This window comes from Rhodotorula toruloides (assembly GCF_000320785.1).
Source record: "Rhodotorula toruloides NP11 unplaced genomic scaffold Scaffold11, whole genome shotgun sequence".
Taxonomy (NCBI): domain Eukaryota; kingdom Fungi; phylum Basidiomycota; class Microbotryomycetes; order Sporidiobolales; family Sporidiobolaceae; genus Rhodotorula; species Rhodotorula toruloides.
This window is the reverse complement of record NW_015622971.1, coordinates 511,037-531,983: the sequence shown is the minus strand read 5'-3', so window position 1 is coordinate 531,983 and position 20,947 is coordinate 511,037. Positions and strand designations below refer to the sequence as shown.

The 20,947-nt window shown below is 62.4% G+C and overlaps 9 protein-coding genes across 9 annotated transcripts; 4 read left to right on the top strand and 5 right to left on the bottom strand.

Moving 5' to 3' along the window:
* Positions 1-217: 217 nt before the first annotated feature.
* RHTO_01074 (beta-ketoadipate enol-lactone hydrolase) lies at positions 218-1,418 on the bottom strand (the record flags this gene model as incomplete). Its single annotated transcript, XM_016414758.1, has 5 exons — positions 218-353; positions 415-777; positions 846-979; positions 1,041-1,204; positions 1,268-1,418. 5 exons carry the CDS (start codon positions 1,416-1,418, stop codon positions 218-220), a joined length of 948 nt encoding a protein of 315 aa, XP_016273439.1.
* A 607-nt stretch (positions 1,419-2,025) lies between these two features.
* Positions 2,026-3,198, bottom strand: RHTO_01073 (uncharacterized protein; the record flags this gene model as incomplete). The annotated part of the gene is made up of 3 exons (XM_016414757.1): positions 2,026-2,042; positions 2,096-2,698; positions 2,754-3,198. 3 exons carry the CDS (start codon positions 3,196-3,198, stop codon positions 2,026-2,028), a joined length of 1,065 nt encoding a protein of 354 aa, XP_016273438.1.
* Positions 3,199-3,421: 223 nt separating this feature from the next.
* RHTO_01072 (30S ribosomal protein s12) lies at positions 3,422-4,073 on the top strand (the record flags this gene model as incomplete). The annotated part of the gene is made up of 3 exons (XM_016414756.1): positions 3,422-3,864; positions 3,920-3,993; positions 4,054-4,073. The coding sequence occupies 3 exons, from the start codon at positions 3,422-3,424 to the stop codon at positions 4,071-4,073; spliced, it is 537 nt and encodes a 178-aa protein (XP_016273437.1).
* A 199-nt stretch (positions 4,074-4,272) lies between these two features.
* On the top strand, positions 4,273-5,413 carry RHTO_01071 (oxidoreductase,Oxoglutarate/iron-dependent oxygenase family; the record flags this gene model as incomplete). Its single annotated transcript, XM_016414755.1, has 2 exons — positions 4,273-5,018; positions 5,080-5,413. 2 exons carry the CDS (start codon positions 4,273-4,275, stop codon positions 5,411-5,413), a joined length of 1,080 nt encoding a protein of 359 aa, XP_016273436.1.
* A 336-nt stretch (positions 5,414-5,749) lies between these two features.
* On the bottom strand, positions 5,750-7,580 carry RHTO_01070 (ribonucleoside-diphosphate reductase subunit M2; the record flags this gene model as incomplete). Its single annotated transcript, XM_016414754.1, has 9 exons — positions 5,750-5,844; positions 5,907-5,932; positions 6,008-6,312; positions 6,411-6,586; positions 6,650-6,744; positions 6,818-6,877; positions 6,948-7,072; positions 7,151-7,204; positions 7,293-7,580. 9 exons carry the CDS (start codon positions 7,578-7,580, stop codon positions 5,750-5,752), a joined length of 1,224 nt encoding a protein of 407 aa, XP_016273435.1.
* Positions 7,581-8,875: 1,295 nt separating this feature from the next.
* RHTO_01069 (zinc finger, RING-type protein) lies at positions 8,876-11,866 on the bottom strand (the record flags this gene model as incomplete). Its single annotated transcript, XM_016414753.1, has 7 exons — positions 8,876-9,566; positions 9,652-9,738; positions 9,806-9,936; positions 10,006-10,792; positions 10,878-10,987; positions 11,066-11,386; positions 11,483-11,866. 7 exons carry the CDS (start codon positions 11,864-11,866, stop codon positions 8,876-8,878), a joined length of 2,511 nt encoding a protein of 836 aa, XP_016273434.1.
* An 854-nt stretch (positions 11,867-12,720) lies between these two features.
* RHTO_01068 (PH domain containing protein) lies at positions 12,721-16,722 on the top strand (the record flags this gene model as incomplete). Its single annotated transcript, XM_016414752.1, has 5 exons — positions 12,721-14,190; positions 14,245-14,955; positions 15,018-15,776; positions 15,832-16,539; positions 16,609-16,722. 5 exons carry the CDS (start codon positions 12,721-12,723, stop codon positions 16,720-16,722), a joined length of 3,762 nt encoding a protein of 1,253 aa, XP_016273433.1.
* A 426-nt stretch (positions 16,723-17,148) lies between these two features.
* RHTO_01067 (uracil phosphoribosyltransferase) lies at positions 17,149-18,372 on the top strand (the record flags this gene model as incomplete). The annotated part of the gene is made up of 7 exons (XM_016414751.1): positions 17,149-17,326; positions 17,431-17,460; positions 17,540-17,557; positions 17,619-17,718; positions 17,824-17,948; positions 18,059-18,259; positions 18,341-18,372. 7 exons carry the CDS (start codon positions 17,149-17,151, stop codon positions 18,370-18,372), a joined length of 684 nt encoding a protein of 227 aa, XP_016273432.1.
* Positions 18,373-19,240: 868 nt separating this feature from the next.
* Positions 19,241-20,542, bottom strand: RHTO_01066 (guanine nucleotide binding protein beta subunit 2; the record flags this gene model as incomplete). Its single annotated transcript, XM_016414750.1, has 5 exons — positions 19,241-19,252; positions 19,317-19,629; positions 19,695-19,826; positions 19,886-20,369; positions 20,434-20,542. The coding sequence occupies 5 exons, from the start codon at positions 20,540-20,542 to the stop codon at positions 19,241-19,243; spliced, it is 1,050 nt and encodes a 349-aa protein (XP_016273431.1).
* Between the last annotated feature and the right edge of the window lie 405 nt (positions 20,543-20,947).

The window sequence follows — 20,947 nt, the reverse complement described above, 5'->3', positions numbered from 1 at the left end:
TAGTCCTGCAACTTTCGCATCGCTTCCGTCGTTCCCCGCTCCATGCCTGCTTCCTCAGTTTAGCGAGGCTGCTGTGTCGAACATTCGATTGCCGACGGAAGAGATCATTGAAGGCGTTTGGGGACGATTCCGCCAGATGCATACGAGTCCATTCCGGGTATCAAGCCCTAATTCCGCCCCAAAGTCCGTTTGGTATGTACATGCCTCCTCACATGACCTATCTGGCGGTGAGAGATCTCTGGAGAAACTGGGCGATGATGCGGTTGACGATGTTCGCGTCGGAGAGGGAGATGAGGCCGGGTGCGCCCACGATGGCGTGGATCGAGACTCCGCCCCTGGCGTTGACGAACATGCTGCGCGGAAAGAAGTCAGGACAATGGACTGGATGAGGAGCGGGGGAAGACGACGACTGACCTCGCCCATTGTTCGCAGGCGTCGACGGGGCAGACAACTCGGTCGTCTGCGCCACGCAGGATCAGAACTGGGCAAATGACGGTCGCCGTCAACTCTTGAGGAACCGGTTTCCGGTCGTATACGGCGCGGAAGAGCCAGCCGATATCGTGCGAAGACACGCCGACACCCGATCCGTAGCGCTCCTGCAAGCGCTCCTTCATCGCTTCTCGGTGCGCAGTGAGTCGCTCGTGACCGCCGATGAAGTAGGCGCAGATGTCGTCGAGCGCCTCAGGCGGGAGTGTGCCGCTCTTGTCGCCCCGGCCGTCCTTGTTGACAAGGGGGGCGGTCTCGACCTCGCGAAGCATCTCGACGACATGGGGCGGCCTGTCATAACGTCGACGTCAGCCTGCAGAGTTTGAGGACACTGAAAGCGGAGTTGAGACTGTACGCACTCGCTAGGGAATCCCGGCGAGGCAAGGAGCAAAGCCTGCACCTTCTCCGGCCGCTTGACCGCGATCCAGCTCGCAATGTTCCCTCCGTGAACGCCCTCGCCGTAGAGACTGTAAGCCGGAAAGCCCATCTCGTCCTGCGAACGAGCTATCAGTCAGTTTCCCTCATCTCACGACTGCGGAACCGGAACTGCTCACCAGCGTCGCCATCACGCACTCAGCCGAGTTCTCCAACGTGTGCTGTGCCCGCTCTCCGCCCTTCGAGAAGCCGTTGAAGCGGCAGTCCATTGCGAAGAGGTTGAACTGAGTCGCGAGTCGAGGGTCGCCCATCTGCTGCCGCCACGAAGTGACATTTGCAGCCGCTGCAGGACGCGATCGGTCAGCTCACCGCCTCAGTAAGCAATAAAAGGAGTGCAGGAACGCACCTGCATGGATGAACACGAGAACGGGAAGTCCCTCCTTGAGCGGGTGCGACTGGGGGAGGTTGTCGTGCGTCGCCGTGAGGAACTCGCTAGGATCAGGGTTCCAGACGTAGAACATGTCGAGATCTCGGTAGTCGATTCGTTTGAAGGGCATGTTGGGCGAGTCGCGTTCGTGTGCGGTTGAATGAGATCGTGAAGGCCGTGAGAGGGTTGGTGCGTCGGGAGCGGGGCGGTGCCGAGTGCCAAGTCGGGAGGATGCCCACACTATAGCGCAGGAAGAAGAGAGAAGAGTTGAAGCGGGGTCGGATCAGCGAGAGGGAAGGAAAGCGAGAGAGAGAGCGCCGAGTCGACGAGCGAACGAAGCGAGCGGCAGCATTTCCGATCGTGATTCACGGCGAAGTCGGGAACACCGCGAGGCGCAGCGGAGCCAACGGCTCCACGGTGTGTCCGGCACCGGCGGTGCAGAAGGGAGAGCTGAGCGGGAAGGGTATGTGCGTCGCCCTCCATATCCTCGACCTCGCACGCCGGCGCGAGACTGTGCTTTGTGGGTGTGCGTTCATGCGAAGAATGCCAATCGCAACCTTCAGTAGCGTTGAGCGAGCGAGCTGAGCGGGTATTGTCGTAGATGGGAAGGGACCGAGCAATTCGCGCTCGAGCATCTCGAGGACAATGGGCGGCACATGCAGTCGATCGTGCTACGTGAATGGGCGAACGAGATGCGCAATCGATTCTTGATGCGACGATGAAGCGATGGGAGGGCGCTAGGGAACCGGTCGTCCTGCGGGCGAAGAACGTGAGCGATGCCCGAACACAAGCTGCGAGCACACTCACTGGCCGTCACTTCGTAGACGCACACGCATCCTTGCGCTCCCCGGCGCGACTCCGTCCGCTGCTCCTTCTCCTCGCTCCCGCTCTCGATCCTCCTCGTCGCCGTCAAGAACCGCAAGTTCGCCATCGGCGCCTCGCGCAAAATGCGGTCGACGAAAGACTCGACGGTGAAGCCGTGCCAGGCGAAGGTGGCGGGGACGGTGAAGTCGAGCGCAAGAGGGAGGGAAAGAAGGCGGGAGGTGAGCTCGTGGAGTTGCTTTGGGACTAGGCCGTTGAGGGCGAGCGCGCGGAGAGATGTGCAAGATAGGATCAAGTCGACGAGCGAGTCGGGAAGCGGGATCCAGTGCGTCGAAATGGACAGGTGGAGAAGGGTTGAACGGAGAGAAGGAAGGGCGCGGAGGATGTGCTCGTGGAGGGGCGAGCCGGACTTGATGACGAAGAGATGCAGGCTTGTTAGGGTGTTTGCCGATGTCGGAAGGATCGCCTTGAAGAGCGCGAGCGGCTGGTCAACCATGGCTGAGAGCGAGAGCTTCGACAGACGGAGCGGGACGAGTGGGAGGTCGGGCGCCGCCTCGAGGGGAATGTCGAGCTTGAGGTGTCGCAGTTCTAGCGAGAGAGACGCTATGAGTAACAGATCTTGGAAACACTTCAAGATACTCACCTCGAAAGCTCGGGAGCAGAAGGAGTTTCGGGTCGAACGAGTTGACGAAGAGGGCGGACCGCAGGTGAAGCGCGCGGATCTGACACTCCATCTCGCATATCGACCTGGTCATGAACTCGGTGAGGGGAAAGAAGTCGTCGTCGTGCGGTTGAAAGTCGAAGAAAAGGACGAGTTCGTCAAGGACGATTGGTCTGTGGAGTCGGCGAGGACGGTCGAGGAACGCGCGCGCCCGATGGTACGAGTCGATGTGCACCTTCGACTCGAGCAGACTTTGCGCCGATTCTCGCCAGCTCGAAGCGACGAGGGCGAGGTGTCGCAAGGTGGAGGAGCGGAGGCGGATGGTCGGTGGCAGACCGTCGACGGCGAGCTCGAAGACGCGGTACAGGAGTTCTGGCGGCAAATTGGCAATCCAGCACGTCTCACTTTGTCCCTGCACGTCCTCCATTGCTCCTACCAGGCAGACGCCGGCTTCGAGGTGGGGAGGGCGAGTGAGCGGGCTCAACAGCGAGGGACGCGGTCAGGACAGTCTAGTCGGGTCCGCAGAGCGTGTAGCAGCGTTCAAGTGTGGCAGCTGCGCCCATATGAGCCAGTCGAGCGAGTGTCTTCTCCTCAAGAAGTGATCCTCCTCCTCATCCTCCTGCCAATCTCCTTCGACGGCACAGGCAGCCATGTTCTCGCTTGCAGCGTCATTTGCGAGGCTCACTGTCGCCGCACGACCAGCACTAGCCCGCCCGTCGCTCCGATCCGCCGTCGCCGCCTCGTCCTCACCTCCGCTCGCCTCGACCTCGCGAGTCCAGCTCCAACACGCGTTCTCGACCTCGCGACCGGCACAGGCGACGCTGAACCAGGTCACGCGTGGCTGCCGCAAGCCCAAGAAGCGCGGAGTGAAGACGCCAGCGCTCCAGGGCTGCTACCAGAAGAAGGGTGTGTGCAGCAAAGTGTACACGGTCAAGCCCAAGAAGCCGAACTCGGCCGTGCGCAAGGTCGCCAAGGTCAAGCTCAGCACGGGCAGGAGCATCATCGCCTACATCCCCGGCGAGGGACACAACTTGCAGGAGCACTCGGTCGTGCTCATCCGAGGCGGCCGAACACAGGACTTGCCGGGCGCAAAGTGCGTCCCGGTCTTTCTCTTCAGTCTCTACTATGCTGACGCTTGCTCCCTGCAGATACAAGATCGTCCGAGGCGCGCAGGACTTGAGCGGTGTTGTGGGACGGGCAAGCTCGCGGTCCAAGTATGGAGGTGCGTCCGAACGACTGGCTGAGTGTGGAACGATCTGGCTGACTCTGCTCCTGCCCATAGTCAAGAAGCCGAAGAAGTAGACCCTCCGCATCCAGCAATCCATCCGCTTGTCTCCGCAACGACCCGTTTCCCCCGCCGAGCACGCAAGGTGGGGCGACGATGTTGCTTGTCCTTCGCCGCTTCACTCGAGTGCTGTGTTTGTCTGCTCTCACGCTGCACCTCTGACCCACCGCGCGCAGCTCGACTCGGCGTCCTCGTCCCCCTCCTCCCGCTCGCCGAATGTCCCTCCCGATCCTCTCGTACGCTACGGCACGGACAGACCCCTCCGCCTTCATCCAGCCGCTCCAGCATGCCCTCCTCACAACCGGCTTCTTTTACCTCTCCGACATCGATACTGTTCTCCCCGAATGGAAGTCCGCCTGGGACGACGCTTTCTCCGCCTCGGCAGCGTTCTTCGCCCAACCGGTCGAGGTCAAGCAGGAGATTGGAATGATCGAGTCGCGGCATTTTCGGGGATACTCGGCGTACGGGGTTGAGGTGACGCAGGGGAAGCGGGACTTGAGGGAACAGATCGACTTTGGGCCGGAGATGGGGGATGCTGCGCAGGCGCGTGCAAATGACGACCCACTCGAGCTCTCCCTGTACGGGCCCAATCAGTACCCCGCCTCAACACCCGCTCTCGAGCCTTCCATCCGTCGATGGCGGGACTTGAGCGACACCATCGCACGCCACCTCGTCTCGCTCCTCGCTCAATCGCTCACGCCTCATCCCGAGCGAATAGTCGACATCTTCCTCCCCTCAAGCGCAGCAGACTACCCCGCCTACTCGCGCATGAAGGTCGTACAGTACCCGCCGATCAAGCCTGGCGAAGAAGGGGCGGGAGTTGGAAGCCACAAAGACGGAGGCGGCATTACGCTGCTTGCACAGGATCAGACGGGTGGGCTGCAGGTGCAGACGTGGGAGGGAGAGTGGATCGGAGTCGGGCCTGTGCCGTATGCGCTTGTGATCAACGTTGGGCAGGTCATGTCGGTCCTGGTTCCCCTCCTTCCGCCCGCCTCCAAAGCGCTGACGCTTTCTACGTCGCAGCGAACGCATGTCAAGCGGCCTCTACGCCGCAACAACCCACCGCGTCCTCGCCACGACCGGCCCCTCTCCGCGCCTCTCAATCCCTTTCTTCTACTCCCCGAAACTCACTTCCACCCTGCACCCTCTCTCACGCACCGAGATCCACCCCTCGCTTCTCGCGCTCGCCGCGCAAACGGAAGGGAAGGAGAAAGTGTCGGATGTCAAGAAGGGGGATTTGCATGAGGAGGTTTTTGGGAGGGCGGCGTGGAGGGGGATCACGAGGAGTCATGTCGATGTGTGGGAGAGGTGGTACGGGAGGGAGAGGGATCCTGTCGGTGGGCCGGAGCGGGTATAGCGCGAAGATAGATTGGAACGGTGTCGTCGCCTTCCTCCCGCTTTGCGCCTCGCGAGTCGCGCGATGCAGCTAGCCGCTCTACGCGGGAGGAGGACAGCGAGAGGCGTGACAATCATGTGCGAATGCATGAAAGCCCTTAATCAAGGAAGAGGCGAGGGAAAGGGAGCGGGGCTACTCGTGACAAACAACGTGAGAGGAGACACAGACTTCTAGAACGACATACGGAGAGAGAGAGAGGAAAGATGAGTAGGCTATGGATAAGTGCGGGGTGGGTGGTTAAACAATGAGGGTGTGCTCGGAAGCAAGAGAGGCGAGGCGAGGCTCAGGAGGGGACACCTAGAAGTCCTCGTCGAGCGAGAACGTGGTGCCCTTGGCGACGTCGGTGCCGGCCTCCTTTGCGGACTGCTTGGCCATGACGCCGGCCTTTTGGTCTGCGCGAAGTCGGAAGGAGTCAGTTGAGAGCGATGCGTGAGAGCGAGGGACGGGGACGAACAGTCAGAGACGCGCTTCTCGAAGAAGCTGTGAACAGGAAGGTGTGGAGTGCGACGACGTCAGCGAGGGTGACGACGAGCAAAGGAGGGAACCGGAACGCACTTGGTCTTGCCCTCCATCGAGATCATGTCCATAAAGTCGAACGGGTTCTCCTTGTGGTAGATCTTCTCGTTGCCGAGTGCGATAAGCAATCGGTCTGCCACGAACTCGATGTACTGGCACATGAGGTCGCTGTTCATGCCGATAAGCTTGACGGGCAGCGCCTCGGTGAGGAACTCCTGCTCGATCTCGACCGCCTCGCGAATGATGCGCTCGACCGTTTCGGGGTGAGGGCGGCGCTCGAGGTGCGAGAAGAGGAGGCAGGCAAAGTCGGTGTGGAGACCCTCGTCGCGCGAGATGAGCTCGTTCTGTGCGAGGTCCAGTGGTCAGAGAGACTGGTCGTTGTTTCGCAGCGGCGTGCAGCGCGAATGCAGCTGCAGCCGCATCGACGAAGGCCATGACTCACGGAGAAGGTGAGTCCGGGCATCAAGCCGCGCTTCTTGAGCCAGAAGATGGACGCGAACGAGCCGGAGAAGAAGATGCCCTCGACGGCGGCGAACGCGACGAGGCGCTCGCCGAAGACGGAGCGCTCGTCCGAGATCCAAGTGAGCGCCCACTCGGCCTTCTTCTGGATGCAGGGGACTGCGCGGGTGAAGGTGGTCAGGCGGGTCAAGCGGGATGCGAGGGAGGGTGAGAGCGACGGACTGGTCTCGATGGCGTTGAAGAGCTTGGTTCGCTCCTCGGGCTCGCGGACGTAGGTGTCGATGAGGAGCGAGTAGACCTCGGAGTGGATGTTCTCCCTGCGAGCGTGGCAGAGACAAAGGTCAACTCCAGGCCTCAGACCCGCCCTCGACACGCTCGACGCAGACGCACATCATGATCTGGAAGCCGTAGAAGCAGCGAGCCTCGGCGATCTGAACCTCGCCAGCAAACCTAAGGAGGGGACGCGATGTCAACATTCGTGATGCGGAAGTTGACATTCCGGAAGCCAGAGAAAACGCACCTCTCGACCAAGTTCTCGTTGACGATGCCGTCCGAGGCGGCGAAGAAGGCTAGAACGTGCGAGATGAAGTACTTCTCGTCGGCCTTGAGCTTCGTGTCCCAGTGGTTGAGGTCCTTCGAGAGGTCCTGAGGGATTCGACGCGTCGAGGCGCAAGATGTCAGCGGGGCGGTCGCGGGGATCGCGGGTCGACGGAAGGCGCGCACCATCTCCTCGGCAGTCCAGAACGAAGCCTCTGCACGCTTGTACTGTCCCCAGATCTGCAGAACGAGCGCGTGAGGTCAGCTCGAGTCCCCCAGACGCGTCGAGGCAAGAGCTCGGTCACAGGAGGCGAGAGTGGCCGCGCACCTCGTGGTACTGGATGGGGAAGAGGACGAATCGGCTGCCGTTCTCCTTGAGGATGGGCTCGTCGGCGTCGCAGGTGATGGCGGGGTTGCCGACAAAGCGGTCGCGTCCGTCATTCTGGCGCTCGTCGACGACCTCTGCCGACTTGTGCTGCTTGCGGGTGGACGCGGGCTGCTCCTTCTGTGCGAGGGCGAGCTTGCCTGCGATGGGCTGGGGCTTGGAGAGGTCGAGCTTGTCGAGCTGGGCGGCGGCGGCCTTGGAAGGGGTCTCGAGGACGGGTGCGGAAACCATGGCGGGCGGTGTGGCGGGTGGGGTGGTTGTCGAGAACGAGAAGAGAGTGTGCTAGAGTGAGCACGAGCAGAGAGAACGAGTCGGAGCGAGGGTGAAAGAGGGAGAGAGAGTGAGAGAGCGAGAGCGAGCGCACCCGTCGCGACGAAGGGAACGCGCAAACAAACCACGCGCCGACGACGTGTTTTCGCGATCTCTCCTCCATACATTCCCCAAGAGAGCGCATACAGCCGTGCGTAATCCGCCGCACTCGCAACGCTCATGCGGCAAGTCCACTCCGACCGAAGCAAAGACTGGGGCGAGAAACGCCGCTCACCCTCTCGGGCGGCTCTTCGTTCGCAGCGGTGCAATGCTCGCTAGAGTCGCAAAGTAACCTTTCAAGACCGCACCGCAACGAAGAATCGCCAGACGAGCCAACGGGACCGGTTTAGGGGGGTGCTCCTCGCTCTTCGCCTCGCTCGCCGACTCGCTACACGTCAGATCGGGCCTTGCTGCTTGGTTGCTGCTTGCTGGAGATTCACTTCACCCGCACGGCACGTGTCAGCAGCCCATCACGCCGTTGAACACCTTCCCTCGCCTCATCAGCGAACCGAGTGAAGGTGGTCGAGTTCTCGTCCCACAGCCCGTCGTGGGCCTAGCGTCGCGGGCGCGAAGCTTTTACGACAGACTATCCAGCTATCGGTGCGTCGCGGTTCCGCCAGCCATCGCTGTGTGCAGCTGGGCAGCCCTTGCGCTCTTCTCCTCCCTCCTTTGGCCCTCTCGCGGCAGGCAAACTGGCTAATCGGGCGCTTCGTTTTACACGTGCATGTGCTGTAATCGACCCTGCTGACCGCAGACTCGCTCGAACCCTCCCGTTTGGCGCCTTCGTGTCCTCACACCTGCACATCCCCAGCTCGCTCGCTTTCCTCAAGCGTCAAAGCTCTCCCTCCTCACTCCCTGCACTTCTGCACCTCAACAGCACTCGCAATCCATCCGCGCCCGCGCTTCCTCGCACGACTGGTCCACTCTCGCTCGTCCTCCTGCGACACTCGTGCTTTCTCTTCCCGCAGGCCTTGGGCGGAGACGGATGGAGTGACGAGAACGCTGGATTGCAACGACGAGGACACAGATACCGAGGACACGAAACGAGGAGAGACGAGGCCGAGAGTCGAGAGTTTGCGAGATAGCACAGTGAGAGCGAAAGACAGGCGGGAGAGCTATGGACGACAACGGAGAGAGGGGTATCTAGACCTAGCGAGAGGAAGGAAAATACGACACAATGAGGCAGGATGAGGCTGCGGATCAGCACGCCCGAGCAATCAAGCCCTTCTCGCCTTCTTCCCCTTCGCCGCGACCGCCTCTGTCGCCGCGGCTTCCTTCCCTTCGTCCGCCGAGCGTCCGCGCTTCCTCGACGTCCTACGAGTCATCTTCGTCGTCGAAGCCTCGACGTTAGCGTCATCAGTCTTCGAAGAACCGGGAGCAAGACGAGTCGAGTCGGAACCAAGGCCAGACTTACGACCCTGCTGAGGGCGCGCGATGCGTGAACTCGGACTAGCAGAGCGCGTCGACACCTCAGTCTCGAGTCGCAAGCCCGAATCCTTGTTTTTGCGTTCCGACTCGCCGCGAATGTGGCGTGCGGGAGCGGGGGTGCTCGGGTCTTGCTTGGGGTCTTCGAGGACCGATGAGGCTGAAGTCGAGTCCTGCGACGACGACGATGACGAGGCGGAGGACGAAGAGGCGGAGCGAGAGCGGGAGCGGGCGGGGAGACCGAAAGCTGCGGCCGATGTCGCAAAGCTCGAGTCGCCGCTGAGGGATGCAGATGGGCTGCTAGAGCTCCGGAAGGCGCTGATGCCGAAGAAGCTTGGCGTTCTGAGGCCGGTCGGGGTGGGTTTGGCGGTAAGGGGAGCCTTGAGCGGAGCGGCGACGAGGGTGGTGGAGGGTGTGTCGTCGTCCTTGACGGTGGCGACGGCAGTCGCAGGTTCGACAACCTTATCACCTGATGAGGCGTCCCTGGAGGAACGAATGGAAATGAGAGTCAGCAACGCGTGCGAGGGGGAGAGGAAGGGATCGAGGACAGCAAGCAAAGGTCACGCACCCTTCGCCGCTTTTCGTGGGCATCTCGACCTCGCCAAATACGTCCTTCGAGCCGGACTCGTCAGTCGGGAGGTCCTCGGTGTCATGGCTGCGAAACAAGCGCAGAGAGAAGGTCAGTGCCGGGCGTCTGAAGTGATAAGGCGAAGAGAACGCACCCGTCGCCCTTCGCAACTCCCTCAATGACAGCCTCCTTCGGTTCGACCTTCTCGACGAGCTCGGCGTCTTGAACGGGCCAGTCCTCCTTCTTCTCCTCAACCGGGAAGAGCCCGCCCCAAGTCTCGTCCTCCTACTCGCCAACCGACTGCCTTTCCTTCTTCTTCCTCTTCTCGCCGCCAACGATGCCCGATGCAGTCACGCCCGCTTTGCGGATAGTGTCGAGGATGTCGTTGAAGTGGACGACACGGGTCGGACGAGTGTCAGCGCACGATTCGCCGCACGTCGGGCAGCAGATCTCCTTGCGAGCGTCGTCGACGGCGGAAGGAGTCGGCGAGCCAGAGCGCGACGATGCTGGAGTGGGCGAAGGAGAGCGCTGCGAGGTGCCGCCCTGGGCACGCCGAGTGAGCGCCAAAGCCGAACCAGCGCGAGCAGAAACGGGTTCGCGACGTCCATTCCTAGCCCTCGAAGGTCCAGCCTTGGACTGCTCGATCTCGGCGGCCTCGTCGTCGTCAATCTCCTCGATCCTGGGGCCGCTGCTCGAGGCGGAAGGGGTAGGGGACGGAGCCCTGCGCTGTTGGTGCCGATTGGCGGTGTAGGCGACAAAGTCGTCGAGCATTGCTGCCGACGCGCGCTGGAAAGCTCGCTCGGCGTCTTCGTCTTGCAGGTTGTCGACCTCGACGATGCGCTTCTTGCCGATAGTCAGGCCGTAGAAAGCGCCAGACGAGTAAGGCGCCGTGTCGTACTCGTCTTCTTCCTCATCGTCTTCCTCGTCCTCGTCGTCCTCGTCGTCGTCGAGCCAGGCGCCGAGTGGGCGGAAGGCGATGAAGCCGGGCCGCCTGCGAGGATAGACGGCGGCGCTCGGGTCCGACTCGTCGCCAGAAGCGTCGTCGTCCGAGTCGGTGGCGGAGTCGGATCGTTCAGAGCCGGGCGCATCGTCGGTCAAGTCGGGCTCGGTCGTCCAGCTGATTTCGAGGCAGCTGCGGCAGCTGGAGGCGCGGGGATGAGCGATGTCAGCGAGCGATTCCGCATCCAACAGACGCAAACGCTAGAAGACAAGGAGAAGCAACGCACAAGATGTGGCCGCACGTAAGCGAGTGCGGGTTCTCGAGCAACTCGTTGCAGATCCCGCAAGAGACGGTTGAGCGGATTGCGGCGAGAGCTTGCGACTGCTTGTCGGCGAGCTGTTGGGATGACAGCATGCTAGACGTTAGTCTCCACACTCGACAGAAAAGCGGCGAGGACGAGGGGGAGCGTCGCACCTTCTCCTTCTCCGCAAGTTGCCGCTTCAAATCGGGGAGTACAGCCTCCTTGTCGTCGTCGACGACCTTGCCCTTGCCCTTGGCTTTACGTCGTGCGTCAGCCGAACGTTTCGATCCGTCGGAGAGCTTGGGAGTCGGCGAAGGACCGGCGGGCAGGACAGCGGGCTCGTCGTCGTCGAAGTCGATCTCGCGGGTCCTGCGAGCCTTCTTGGTCGACTTGGGAGTGCTGGTAGTCGAGGGAGTGTCATCGGGAAGGGCGGCGGCCGAGCGCTTGCGGGAGGCAGAGGTGCGAGACGTGGCGTCGGCAGGCGGAGAGGCGAGCTGCGGGAGAGCAAGAGTGAATCAGTACCGAGTGGTCGTCCGCCTGACGCTGCGACTGGGCAAGGGGAAAGGAAGGGAGGAAAGCCGAAAACGCACCTTCTCGACGTTCGCCTTCCGTTGAGTCGGGCGACGAGCGGGTTCGTCGACAGCGTCTTTGTCGACGTGAGAAGCCTTGTGAGCACGCCGGGGGAGCGAGCGGACAGGGCGAGTCGCCCGAGTCGAAGTTTCGTTTGAGCCGGTCGAAACTGAGGCGGAGGTGACGGCGGCGACGGCGGTCTTGCGCGTCTTGCGGGCGGCATTAGCAGTCTCGCCAGTCGTCTTGCGGTCCTTGAGAGACTCTTTGAGGTTGCGGTCGACCGAGCGAGAGCTTTTGCGAGGCGAGGACGACGAGGGAAGAGGGTAGGGGGAGGTACGAGGTGAGGGAGAGCTGCGGGTAGTCGTGCGACGTCGTTGAGCGGTCGAACGGGTTTCGCGAGCCATCTTAGCGGCGCGAGAGGATGTGATGGGGACGAAGTGAGAGGAAGGAGGGAGAGAGAGGAAAGGCGCCGGACTCGCTTTTATACGGGGCCGTGGTTTGGACTGACCCAGTCACTCGGCCAGCCTCCTCCAACGGTTTTGAGGCGGTGCATCCCGAGGTGGACAAGCGGGAAGCAGTTCGATCGAAGCTCGAGAACGCCTCTGAGCCATGCTGCGAGTACTGAGCGACGAGGAGAAAGTGGCAAAGTGCGGATCATGAAGACCCTCGGGCACATACGAGGCACTCTCCAGGGAGCATCGGTATCGTTGGTCGATGCGTAAAGCTATGCCGAGTTCCGCAGACCCCCGGGAGGGAGAAGCAGTGTCGGAAGGGACTGCAAGCGATTCGAGGACGCAGTCCAAGGCGCTGAGAAGCCTCATCCGGTCCGCCCACCTGCTCGAATCCGCTCATCTTACGACTCATGAACCCCCGCAGACCAACCAGTGGAGCCGTTCAAGGTGAACGGGTGCTGGGCGACGAGGAGGCGAAGCAAGCGGACGGCGACGGCGGGGGCGGTTGGCTGCAGCTGGATTGTGCAGTACAGAGCCTCCAGTGTCCAGTACACACAACGCCGAGTCCTCTCGCGAGTGTTGAGCGAGCCGTTGCATGCTGAAATGCGGTCGGTCGACCACTTCGACCTCTCCCACGACCCTCGCAGCTGCTGGAGACGCTTGTGGAGTGCTTGCCTGCCTCGACTGGGAGCTATAGACCGACGACTCACCCTAACTCCCCGCGCGAACCCCGCCGTCTCCTTCCCTCCAACCTCATCGACATCATCTCTCTAGAACCACTGGATCCGTCAAACCACTCGCATGGAATGAACGGCCCGCCGCCGGGAGAGGCATCGACATCCTCGTCACCCACACAGAGCCGCTTCACCCGATCGTCGTCGACAGCGGCCGCCACCCCCTCTGCTCCACCGCTCGTTCCCCTCGACAAGCACCTGTACACCCAGCCCGACTATGCGGTCAAGACGAGGGATGAGCGCATCCCGCACATAGAGACGAAGCATGCGGGCCTGACGGCGCTCAGGAGGGTGTTTGTCGGACCGAGTTTCACGGCGGGACATGGTTCCGCAGGTTCCGCTTCGAGCGCGCCGATGGGCAAGGGGAAAGCTCGCGCGCTGGATCACGAGGAGGAGGGGGACGTCTTCGCGAGCGGAGCGGCGACGCCGCACCATCCTGGCCTGTCATTCCCGATGCGGAGGAGACGCAGGGCTTCCACCGCTCTGAGCATTGCGACGACGAAGACGGGCCAGACGGTCACGTCCTCCGTGCAGGGGAGCACTGGCGGCGGAGAACACAGTCGCCTGCACGAGTGGACTGGCACGAGCTTCGAGATTGGCGGCGACATCCGCGATGCGGCGAGACGTCGCGACGCTCGTCTCGCTCGTCAGCGCGAGGACGCTGACGAGCACGCTCAGCGTGAGCGAAAAGGCTCGCACTCGCCTTTGAGCGTTCGCGAGAGGAAAGACTCGCTCGCAAGTGGCCAGTTTCTCGAGCACCTTACAGCGACTCCGCCCACCTCGATGCCGCCTCGAAGTCCTGCTGCCACAACTGCCACAGGCGCCTCATTCGTCACAGCGCAGACGCATCTCCCCCGTCGCGCATCCGCTTTTGAGCACCGCTCGCCACCGCCGGTCGGGCGCGAGCGACGGTTCTCCCAGCCGATCAGGCGAGCATCCCGCGTCAGCTTCAGCGACGGCGCAGCGACGTCAGACGGCGTCGTCTTCGGGACGCCGGACAAGCGCATCCCACTACCACCCTTGCGGTCCATCTTGCGCGCCAAATCGTCTTTCGCGCACGACGACGCCTTCTCAGACGAGCTGGAGATCATCGACGAACCTCGGACGCCAACCTCCGAACGCCCCGCACCTCTCTACGCGTCTGTTCGCTTCCCCGAACCGCACGCCCCACCCAATATTCCTTCGCCGTTGAGATCCGGCGCCGACCCTCCAGCACCTCCCGAGATCGTTCTCGCTCGACCCGACACGAACACGCCGCGTTCGTCGATGGCGACCGACCGTTCTGCCCCAGCCGGGCTCGGGCTTCCGAACGGCGATGCAGAGCCAAAGCAGCCTCATCGGCCTTGGTGGAAGAAGCGCTCGGCCGACGCCGTCTTGCGCAAGGAGCGCATGCTTGTCCGGCGCGATTGGACGCACAGAGAGGACTTGCCCGATACATATGACGAGCACGTCGCGAGGAAGTACCCGTCGGTGAGCGAGACGTGGCAGGAGCTGGCGGTCGTCTGGCGTGCGAGCGGGCAGATCGAGTTGTGGGGCGAGCCGGTGCGTGCAGACGCCCTCCAACCAGAATCCAACGCAGCTGACATCTCACTGCAGTCCTTCAAGTTGCCGATGGTCTCCGGCAGCAAGAAGCTCCGAGGCGTCATTCCCCTGCACCCGAAGAAGACGCACGTTACGCTCTATTCCGCCACCGACCTCGTCTTCTGCCTCACCCATCGCCCGACCCCTCATCACGTCCTCTCGCGTCAGTCGGCGCGGTATCCCCACCACCACGACGACGAGGACGATGCGGACGAGAAGGGCGACGGCCAGCACCGCAAGACTCGCTTCACGAAAGCGACCAAGCGAGGCTACGTCCATCTCGGCTCGACCGGCACCAACATCTATCTCTTCCGCGCTCGCACGCACAGCACGGCCAAGGCGTGGATCTGGCATCTTTATCGCGCTCTCGGCGGCCAGCTCCCGTCTGCGATTGAGGTTACGGTGCCAGGTCTCGGAGCCAAGCTCCGCCTCCCGCTTCCCAAGGGCTGCGATTACGAGGAAGACGTCGATCTCGGCGAGCATGCGGACGACGACCTCGAAGGGAACGCCTACCGTCACTTGCAGCCGTCGGCTGTCGTTGACGCCTGCATCGAGCAGCTTGCTGGCGTGCGGGAATGGAAGGACCTTGTCGAGGACGCAAAGCGGATGGGTGCCGACTTCAGGCTCGCATGGCGGAACGGCGCCATCCTCGACTGGATTCAGCCCGAGATGGCGGAGCAGGGGAAGTGCGACTTCTCCGTCGTCGGAGGCGTCGCGTTTCGTCAAGTGCGTTGCGAGCGCTGCCGTCGTTCCCTTCGTTCGGCACCAACTGACCGTGTCTCGCGCAGGCCCGCTTTCAGTCCGTTCTTGAGCTTCGTCCTGCCGCTCACTACCCGACTACTTGCCGCATCCCCGCTCACGAGGGCGCCTCAGGCTCGCACATCTCGTCGACCGTCCGGATCTCCGAGCCTCCCGGCATCGAAGGCTTCCTCGTCAGGCACCGTCCGAATGGCACGCCCGAGCGCGTCTACCTTTCGTCCCGCATGGGCTTGCTCTTCGTCTGCCGCCCTTCCGCTGCACATCCGCCCGACCCGCCAATGCCCGTCTACGAAGCGCTCAACAACCCCGCTGCCGTCGTTCTCGCCCCCTTTGTCTTCGGCATGGCTTCGCTCGCTCAGCCGAACAAGAAAAAGCGCGAGAAGCTGTGGGACCGACTTGCGGCAGGCAACGTCCGAAGTCGGGCGCACAAGCAGCAGAACAAGCGGGATTGGACGCTGCGCAGCATGTACGCCGCTGCCGACGGCAAGGTTGGCGATGATGGCGACGACGGCGCAGCGAGCTGGGACGGGGACAAGATGATCGAGTGGCTCGAGACGGAGGAGAAGAAGCGTGCTTTCCTCCAGATCACCGACGCGCGCGGGTTCTGCAGCCTGAGCGAGCTCGCGTCGGTCGAGCCGGAACTCGAAGACGACCCTCGTCAGCAGTTCGCTCGAGTCGCCGATCTTGGCGGCAACGAGGGACTGCAGGCCGCCGACGACAAGGCCAAGCTGCGCAAGATGCGCTCGTTTGTCATCAAGACCCAGCAGGGGACGACGGCTCGGTTCGAGGTGCGTCCTGCCGCCAGTCACTTTGCGCCTCCCACTGACCGCCGTGCGTGCGCAGTGCCACTCGATCGAGGTCCGCGAAGAATGGGTCGCCCGGCTCCGCGCTCTTGCGACGTACTGGCGACGCCGCGAGCGAGTCGACGCGAACCAGCTCATGGAGCTGTCGGCCAATTCCGGCCTCATCAACCCGATCCCGGCTCGCGGAGCGCACCGTCGACACGCCTACGAAGACGACCCGGACGACGAAGGCCTCCCTCCGCCAACTCGCAACGAGGTACTCTCGAGCCCTCACCTCACCCACCTCTTCAACTGGTGTCTCCTCGACGGGTGCCGTACGCTCATGCAGCAGCGGACGATGTACGTCAAGCAAGGCTTGCGCGGCGTCTTCCGTCTCCGGCACGTCGTTCTCCTCCACGGCGTCCTGATCGAGTACCAGTCCATCGTGCGCGACATCAAGGGCCAGCCTCTCCCGACGCCCTACCACCGCCGCCGACACATCGTCCACCTGCGAGATTGCTACGTCTACAGCGGTGCGCTCGCAAGCCACCTTCTCCCGCGACTTGGCAACACGATGGGCTGGACGCCTGGCGACGAGACCGAACACCAGTTCCCGCGCTGCTACCCTTCCTCCGACGGCTTGCGCACAGCCGACGACCGCGAAGACTGCACCTTTGTCGTCGTGAAGATCAAGCACTCGAAGAGCGGCAAGGGCGACAAGCTGGGCATGAAGGGCGTCGATGCGCGAGTCTACCGGACCCGGTCAAAGGTGAGCTGCTTTGATCTTGCGGTGCTCCCGCGTTCTTGACTGACGCTTCGTGACGCTTCCCCGTTGCAGCTTGAGCGCGACCAGTTTGTCTACGCCCTCAACGCCAGCATCGAACGGCTCCTTCGCGGCGAACAGGAGCGCGAGAACCGCCTCCGCAACTTTGCCTGGCTCCAGCACCACTAGCAATGTAGATTCTCATGTCTCTCGTGCTTATACAGACACTTTCGACGACGCCTGCCACCTTTCCCAGCGCTGGACGCAAGAGGCGGATGCTTTTCGCCGTCTGCTCGCCTTCGCAGGGCTGGCTGCTCTGCTAAGGGCGCTTGCTAGCAATCACTGTACACTGTAGCTTGTCTTGCCAGTCTATCAGCGGCCTTGCAGGCGATTCGCAGGGTGAACGGGTCGGCCGACTCGTCCGCGCTGAGCTCTTGCTCTTCTCCCGCTCGCTGCTCCTCGTCACCACGCTCAGCTGAAGCTTGCAAGCCTCGAATCAGCTTCCAAAGCACATACAGAGCCACCCACGTCCGCGCCATAACGCCTCCCGGCCTTCCACCAACCCTCCTGTTCTCATCGCTCTTTCCCCGCTTCGCCTCGAAACGACTACAAACGATGGCCAGCCTGCCCGCACACCTCGCCAACGCGCCCTCCGACCTTCCTCCGAACGCCTGCCCGCTCCCGCGCACCGGCCAACTCGCTGGCTTGCTCACGAGCATCCGCGACAAGAACACCAACCGGGGCGACTTTATCTTCTACTCGGACAGGATCATTCGGCTGCTCGTCGAGGAGGGTGAGTTGCTTGGCATGCTGCCTGTTACGGCGTGTCAGAGTCGGGAACGGCGCGGCGACTCAGTTCACGGAGACTGACGCTTCGCTCGCATCGTTCACTCGCAGGCTTGAACCACCTTCCTGTTGTCGAGAAGAGTGAGTGGAGGACATCAGACGAGGCGTATGGCTCATAAGGCCCTTCGAGCTGATGCCTGCCGTTTCTGTGTCACCTCAGCCGTGACGACTCCGACAGGTCCGTCACTCGTCCCTTCCGCCTCTTCGTGTACTCTCCAGGCTGACACGAGTACTCACAGGTCTCGAATACAAGGGCGTCGGCTTTGAGGGCAAGATCTGCGGCGTATCGATCATGCGGGCGGGAGAGTCGATGGAAGCCGGTTTGCGGGAATGCTGCCGGTGCGTTGCTTCGTCAAACCACCTGAACATCTAATGGCTCCTTCTGGGGCTTGGCGACGTTCGTGAATTGAGCTGAAGTAGCTCACGACCTGACCTCCCTCGCAGCGCCGTCCGGATAGGCAAGATCCTGATCCAGCGAGACGAGGAGACGGCGCAGGCCAAGCTCTTCTACGCCAAGCTCCCCGACGACATCGCCAACCGGTACTGCCTGCTTCTCGACCCTATGCTAGGTGCGTTTCGACCATCCCTGCCTGCTCGCCTGGTGGAGCATGCTCGACCATGCACGACCGGGCGTGAAAGTAGTCACGGTAGACGCAACTGACGTGGACTTTTCCCGCAGCTACCGGCGGCTCAGCCATCAAAGCCATCGAAGTCCTGATCGACCACGGCGTCCCGCAAGAACGTATCATCTTCCTCAACCTCGTGTCGTGCCCCGAAGGCCTGCAAGCGATGTACGACGTCTACCCGCAGGTCAAGATCGTCACGGCTTGGGTGGACGAGAAGCTAAATGAGCAGAAGTACATCGTTCCCGGCTTGGGAGGTGAGTGGGCCCATCGGCAGCTTCCTCAGGACACCTCCAGTGCAGTGACTGACGATGCGGTGACCTTGTTGTTTCTCACAGACTTTGGCGACCGCTACTTCACCTCCAACTAAGTTTCTCCGCCTCTCCCTCCTTCCTCGACTCGCCCTCATACTCGCACATCCCAACCTCTCGTTCCCACTCTCCCTCCGTCTGTCATGTACTCGTCCTCGTACCGCTGCATCGTATACTCTTGCTCCATTCTCGCAGTCCGGGAGAATACATCTACTCGAGGAAGAAGCAGGTCGTCGCCAGCGCCAGCCAAGTTCTGCCTCTCTTCGCGCGTTCAGAAGCTTCTGCACTCCTCCGGCTTGCTTTCAGCTAGCTTCGCAGCCTCGAATTCTCTGTGTGGTGAGCGAGCCCTAAGTTGCGCAGGACGCAACGAGGCAACCTTCCCGTCGCCAAGCGTATACCCTCACACACGCGCATGATTTCCCCTCTCTTGTCCCCCCGCCGAGACCGCACAAAAAGGAAGAGAAGAGAAGAAAAGGGTAGTTGCGCAGGGGCGTTACGAAAAGAGGGGACTCAAGCGACGAAACACGACGATTCGGAGGTGAGGAGAGAAGGGAGGGTGAGGGATGAAGGGAGGGGGTATCCTTGGAACTAGGTTGAGTGTAGCGCGACGAAAGGAGAGGAGAGAGAAGAGAAGAGGAGAGGAGAGAGCGAGAGGAGAGTCTGTAGGGATAGGATAGGCGGAGCGAGTGAGAGGAGAGGGCGAGGGACAGCACGGCGGTTTTTGCGAGCGAGTCCGACGACGGGGACGAATAGAGGGCGGGAAAAAGGCGGGTACGGAATGAGGCACGGCTGTACAACTGCTTGACGGATACGACGAGCGGGACGGATAGGATGGGCGGGTCGGAAGGCGCGAGGAGGAGGCGGGGTATAGGCGCGGTTCGGACGAGTCGAGAGGCGGAGACGGAGGCGGGGTTGGGGAAGGCGCGTCTAGGACCAGATCTGCGAGGGAGGTTGGGTGAGCTCGCGGAAGAAGGGAAGGAGAGGAAAGCGGAAAGGAACGCACCTTGAGCATGCTGTCCCACGACCCGGTGCACAACGCCATCCCATCCGCGCTCACGCCCAAACAACTAACCCTGTTCTCGTGACCCGCCAACACGCCGACCCTCTCGCCCTTGAGCGTGTCCCAGACGTTACAGTTGAAGTCGTCGTAGCCGGCAAAGAGCAGCCGGCCCGAGACGGAGAACCCGACCGAGGTGATTCCGCACAGAACGTTGTCGTGCGTGTACTGGTTCAGCTCGCGGTCGGCTCGGAGGTCAAACAGTCGGCACGAGGCGTCGTCGGATCCGGTCGCGAACGCGTCGCCGTTCGGGAAGAAGCTGTGCGCAGTCGCCACCGCGTCAGTCTCCGCGCTTACGAAGAGGGAAGAGAGAGCGGGACGCACGAGACTGCGTTGATGTCCGACTCGTGGCCGGTGAAGGTCTGCACCGCCTTGCCCGTACGGATGTCCCACACCTTTGCGGTCGTGTCGCACGCGCCCGAGACAAAGACGTTCTGGTTCGGTCCGAGGGACAGGCTGCGTTCGAGCGAGCGTCAGCGAGAGGAGCTCGACAAGGAAGAGAGCGCTGGGCGCACCTCATCACGTCGGCGGTGTGGTCGTTGAACTCGATGATCCTGACGCCCGCATCGACATCCCACAGCATGCAGCTCATGTCACCGGAACTCGTGAGGATCTGCCTGTCGTTGAGGAAGCGGCAGCACGAGAGGTAACCGGTGTGGGCGCTCAACTCGCGGGCGACCTTGACGCTCGACCCGCCCTCCTTGGCGCGGAGGTTGTAGATGGAGCAGATGTTGTCGAGACCACCGCAGGCGACAAAGTTGCCCGAGGGCGAGTAGGCGCACGTCATGACCCACGAGCTGCGGAGCGGGATGGCGTGGACCTTGTTGGTCGTGTAGGCGTCCCAGACGATCAGTTTCCCGTCCTGCGAGGCCGAGACGAGATGCCGCTTGTCTTGGGCCCAGTGCATCGCGTAGATCTTGGCCAGGTGGCCCTTGAGCGTTCGTCGTGGACGCATCGCTATCCGAGGGAGGGGGTCGATCTCGGCCGCCATCGCGCGGACTGTCACAACCCATGCTCCGTCAGTACCAGCGCGAGGAGGAGAGGGCGATGGAGGGAAACGCACGGCTCGTGTCGGCGAGCTGCTCGCGCTTGGCCCGGATCTTCTCCTTGAGCATCTCTGCCTCCCTCCTCGCGGCCGCGATCTTTTCCTGAATGTCTGCCTGAGCCGACATCTCGTCCTTCTCTTTTGGTTCGAGTCGAGTGAGAGGGGAGAGGAGCGAAGGGCTGGATAGAGCGAGATCGGGAGGGGGTTTGAGCGACGAGGACGGAGCGCGAGGAGCGGGGTGAGAGTATGCCGAGTGGTGGAGTGTCAGCCCGGTGTGAGTCCCCGTTCGATGTGCACGACTGGACCGGACCTAGGTCGGTTTGGGAGCGTATCCCTCGCTGGTGAGAGGGCGACGAGATGGAGTTGTGTGGGGGGGAAGAAAGGGAGACGGGGGTCCAAGGCCGAGCCGAGGGAGAGAGAGGGAGGGGACGGCGACCACGCTGGGGTGAGGGTGGCTCGTCACAAGGCTGTGTGTTCGTGTTGTGCGCCGAGCAGTCCCCCGTCGAGTGCCGAGTTGTGCGGGTGCGATGGA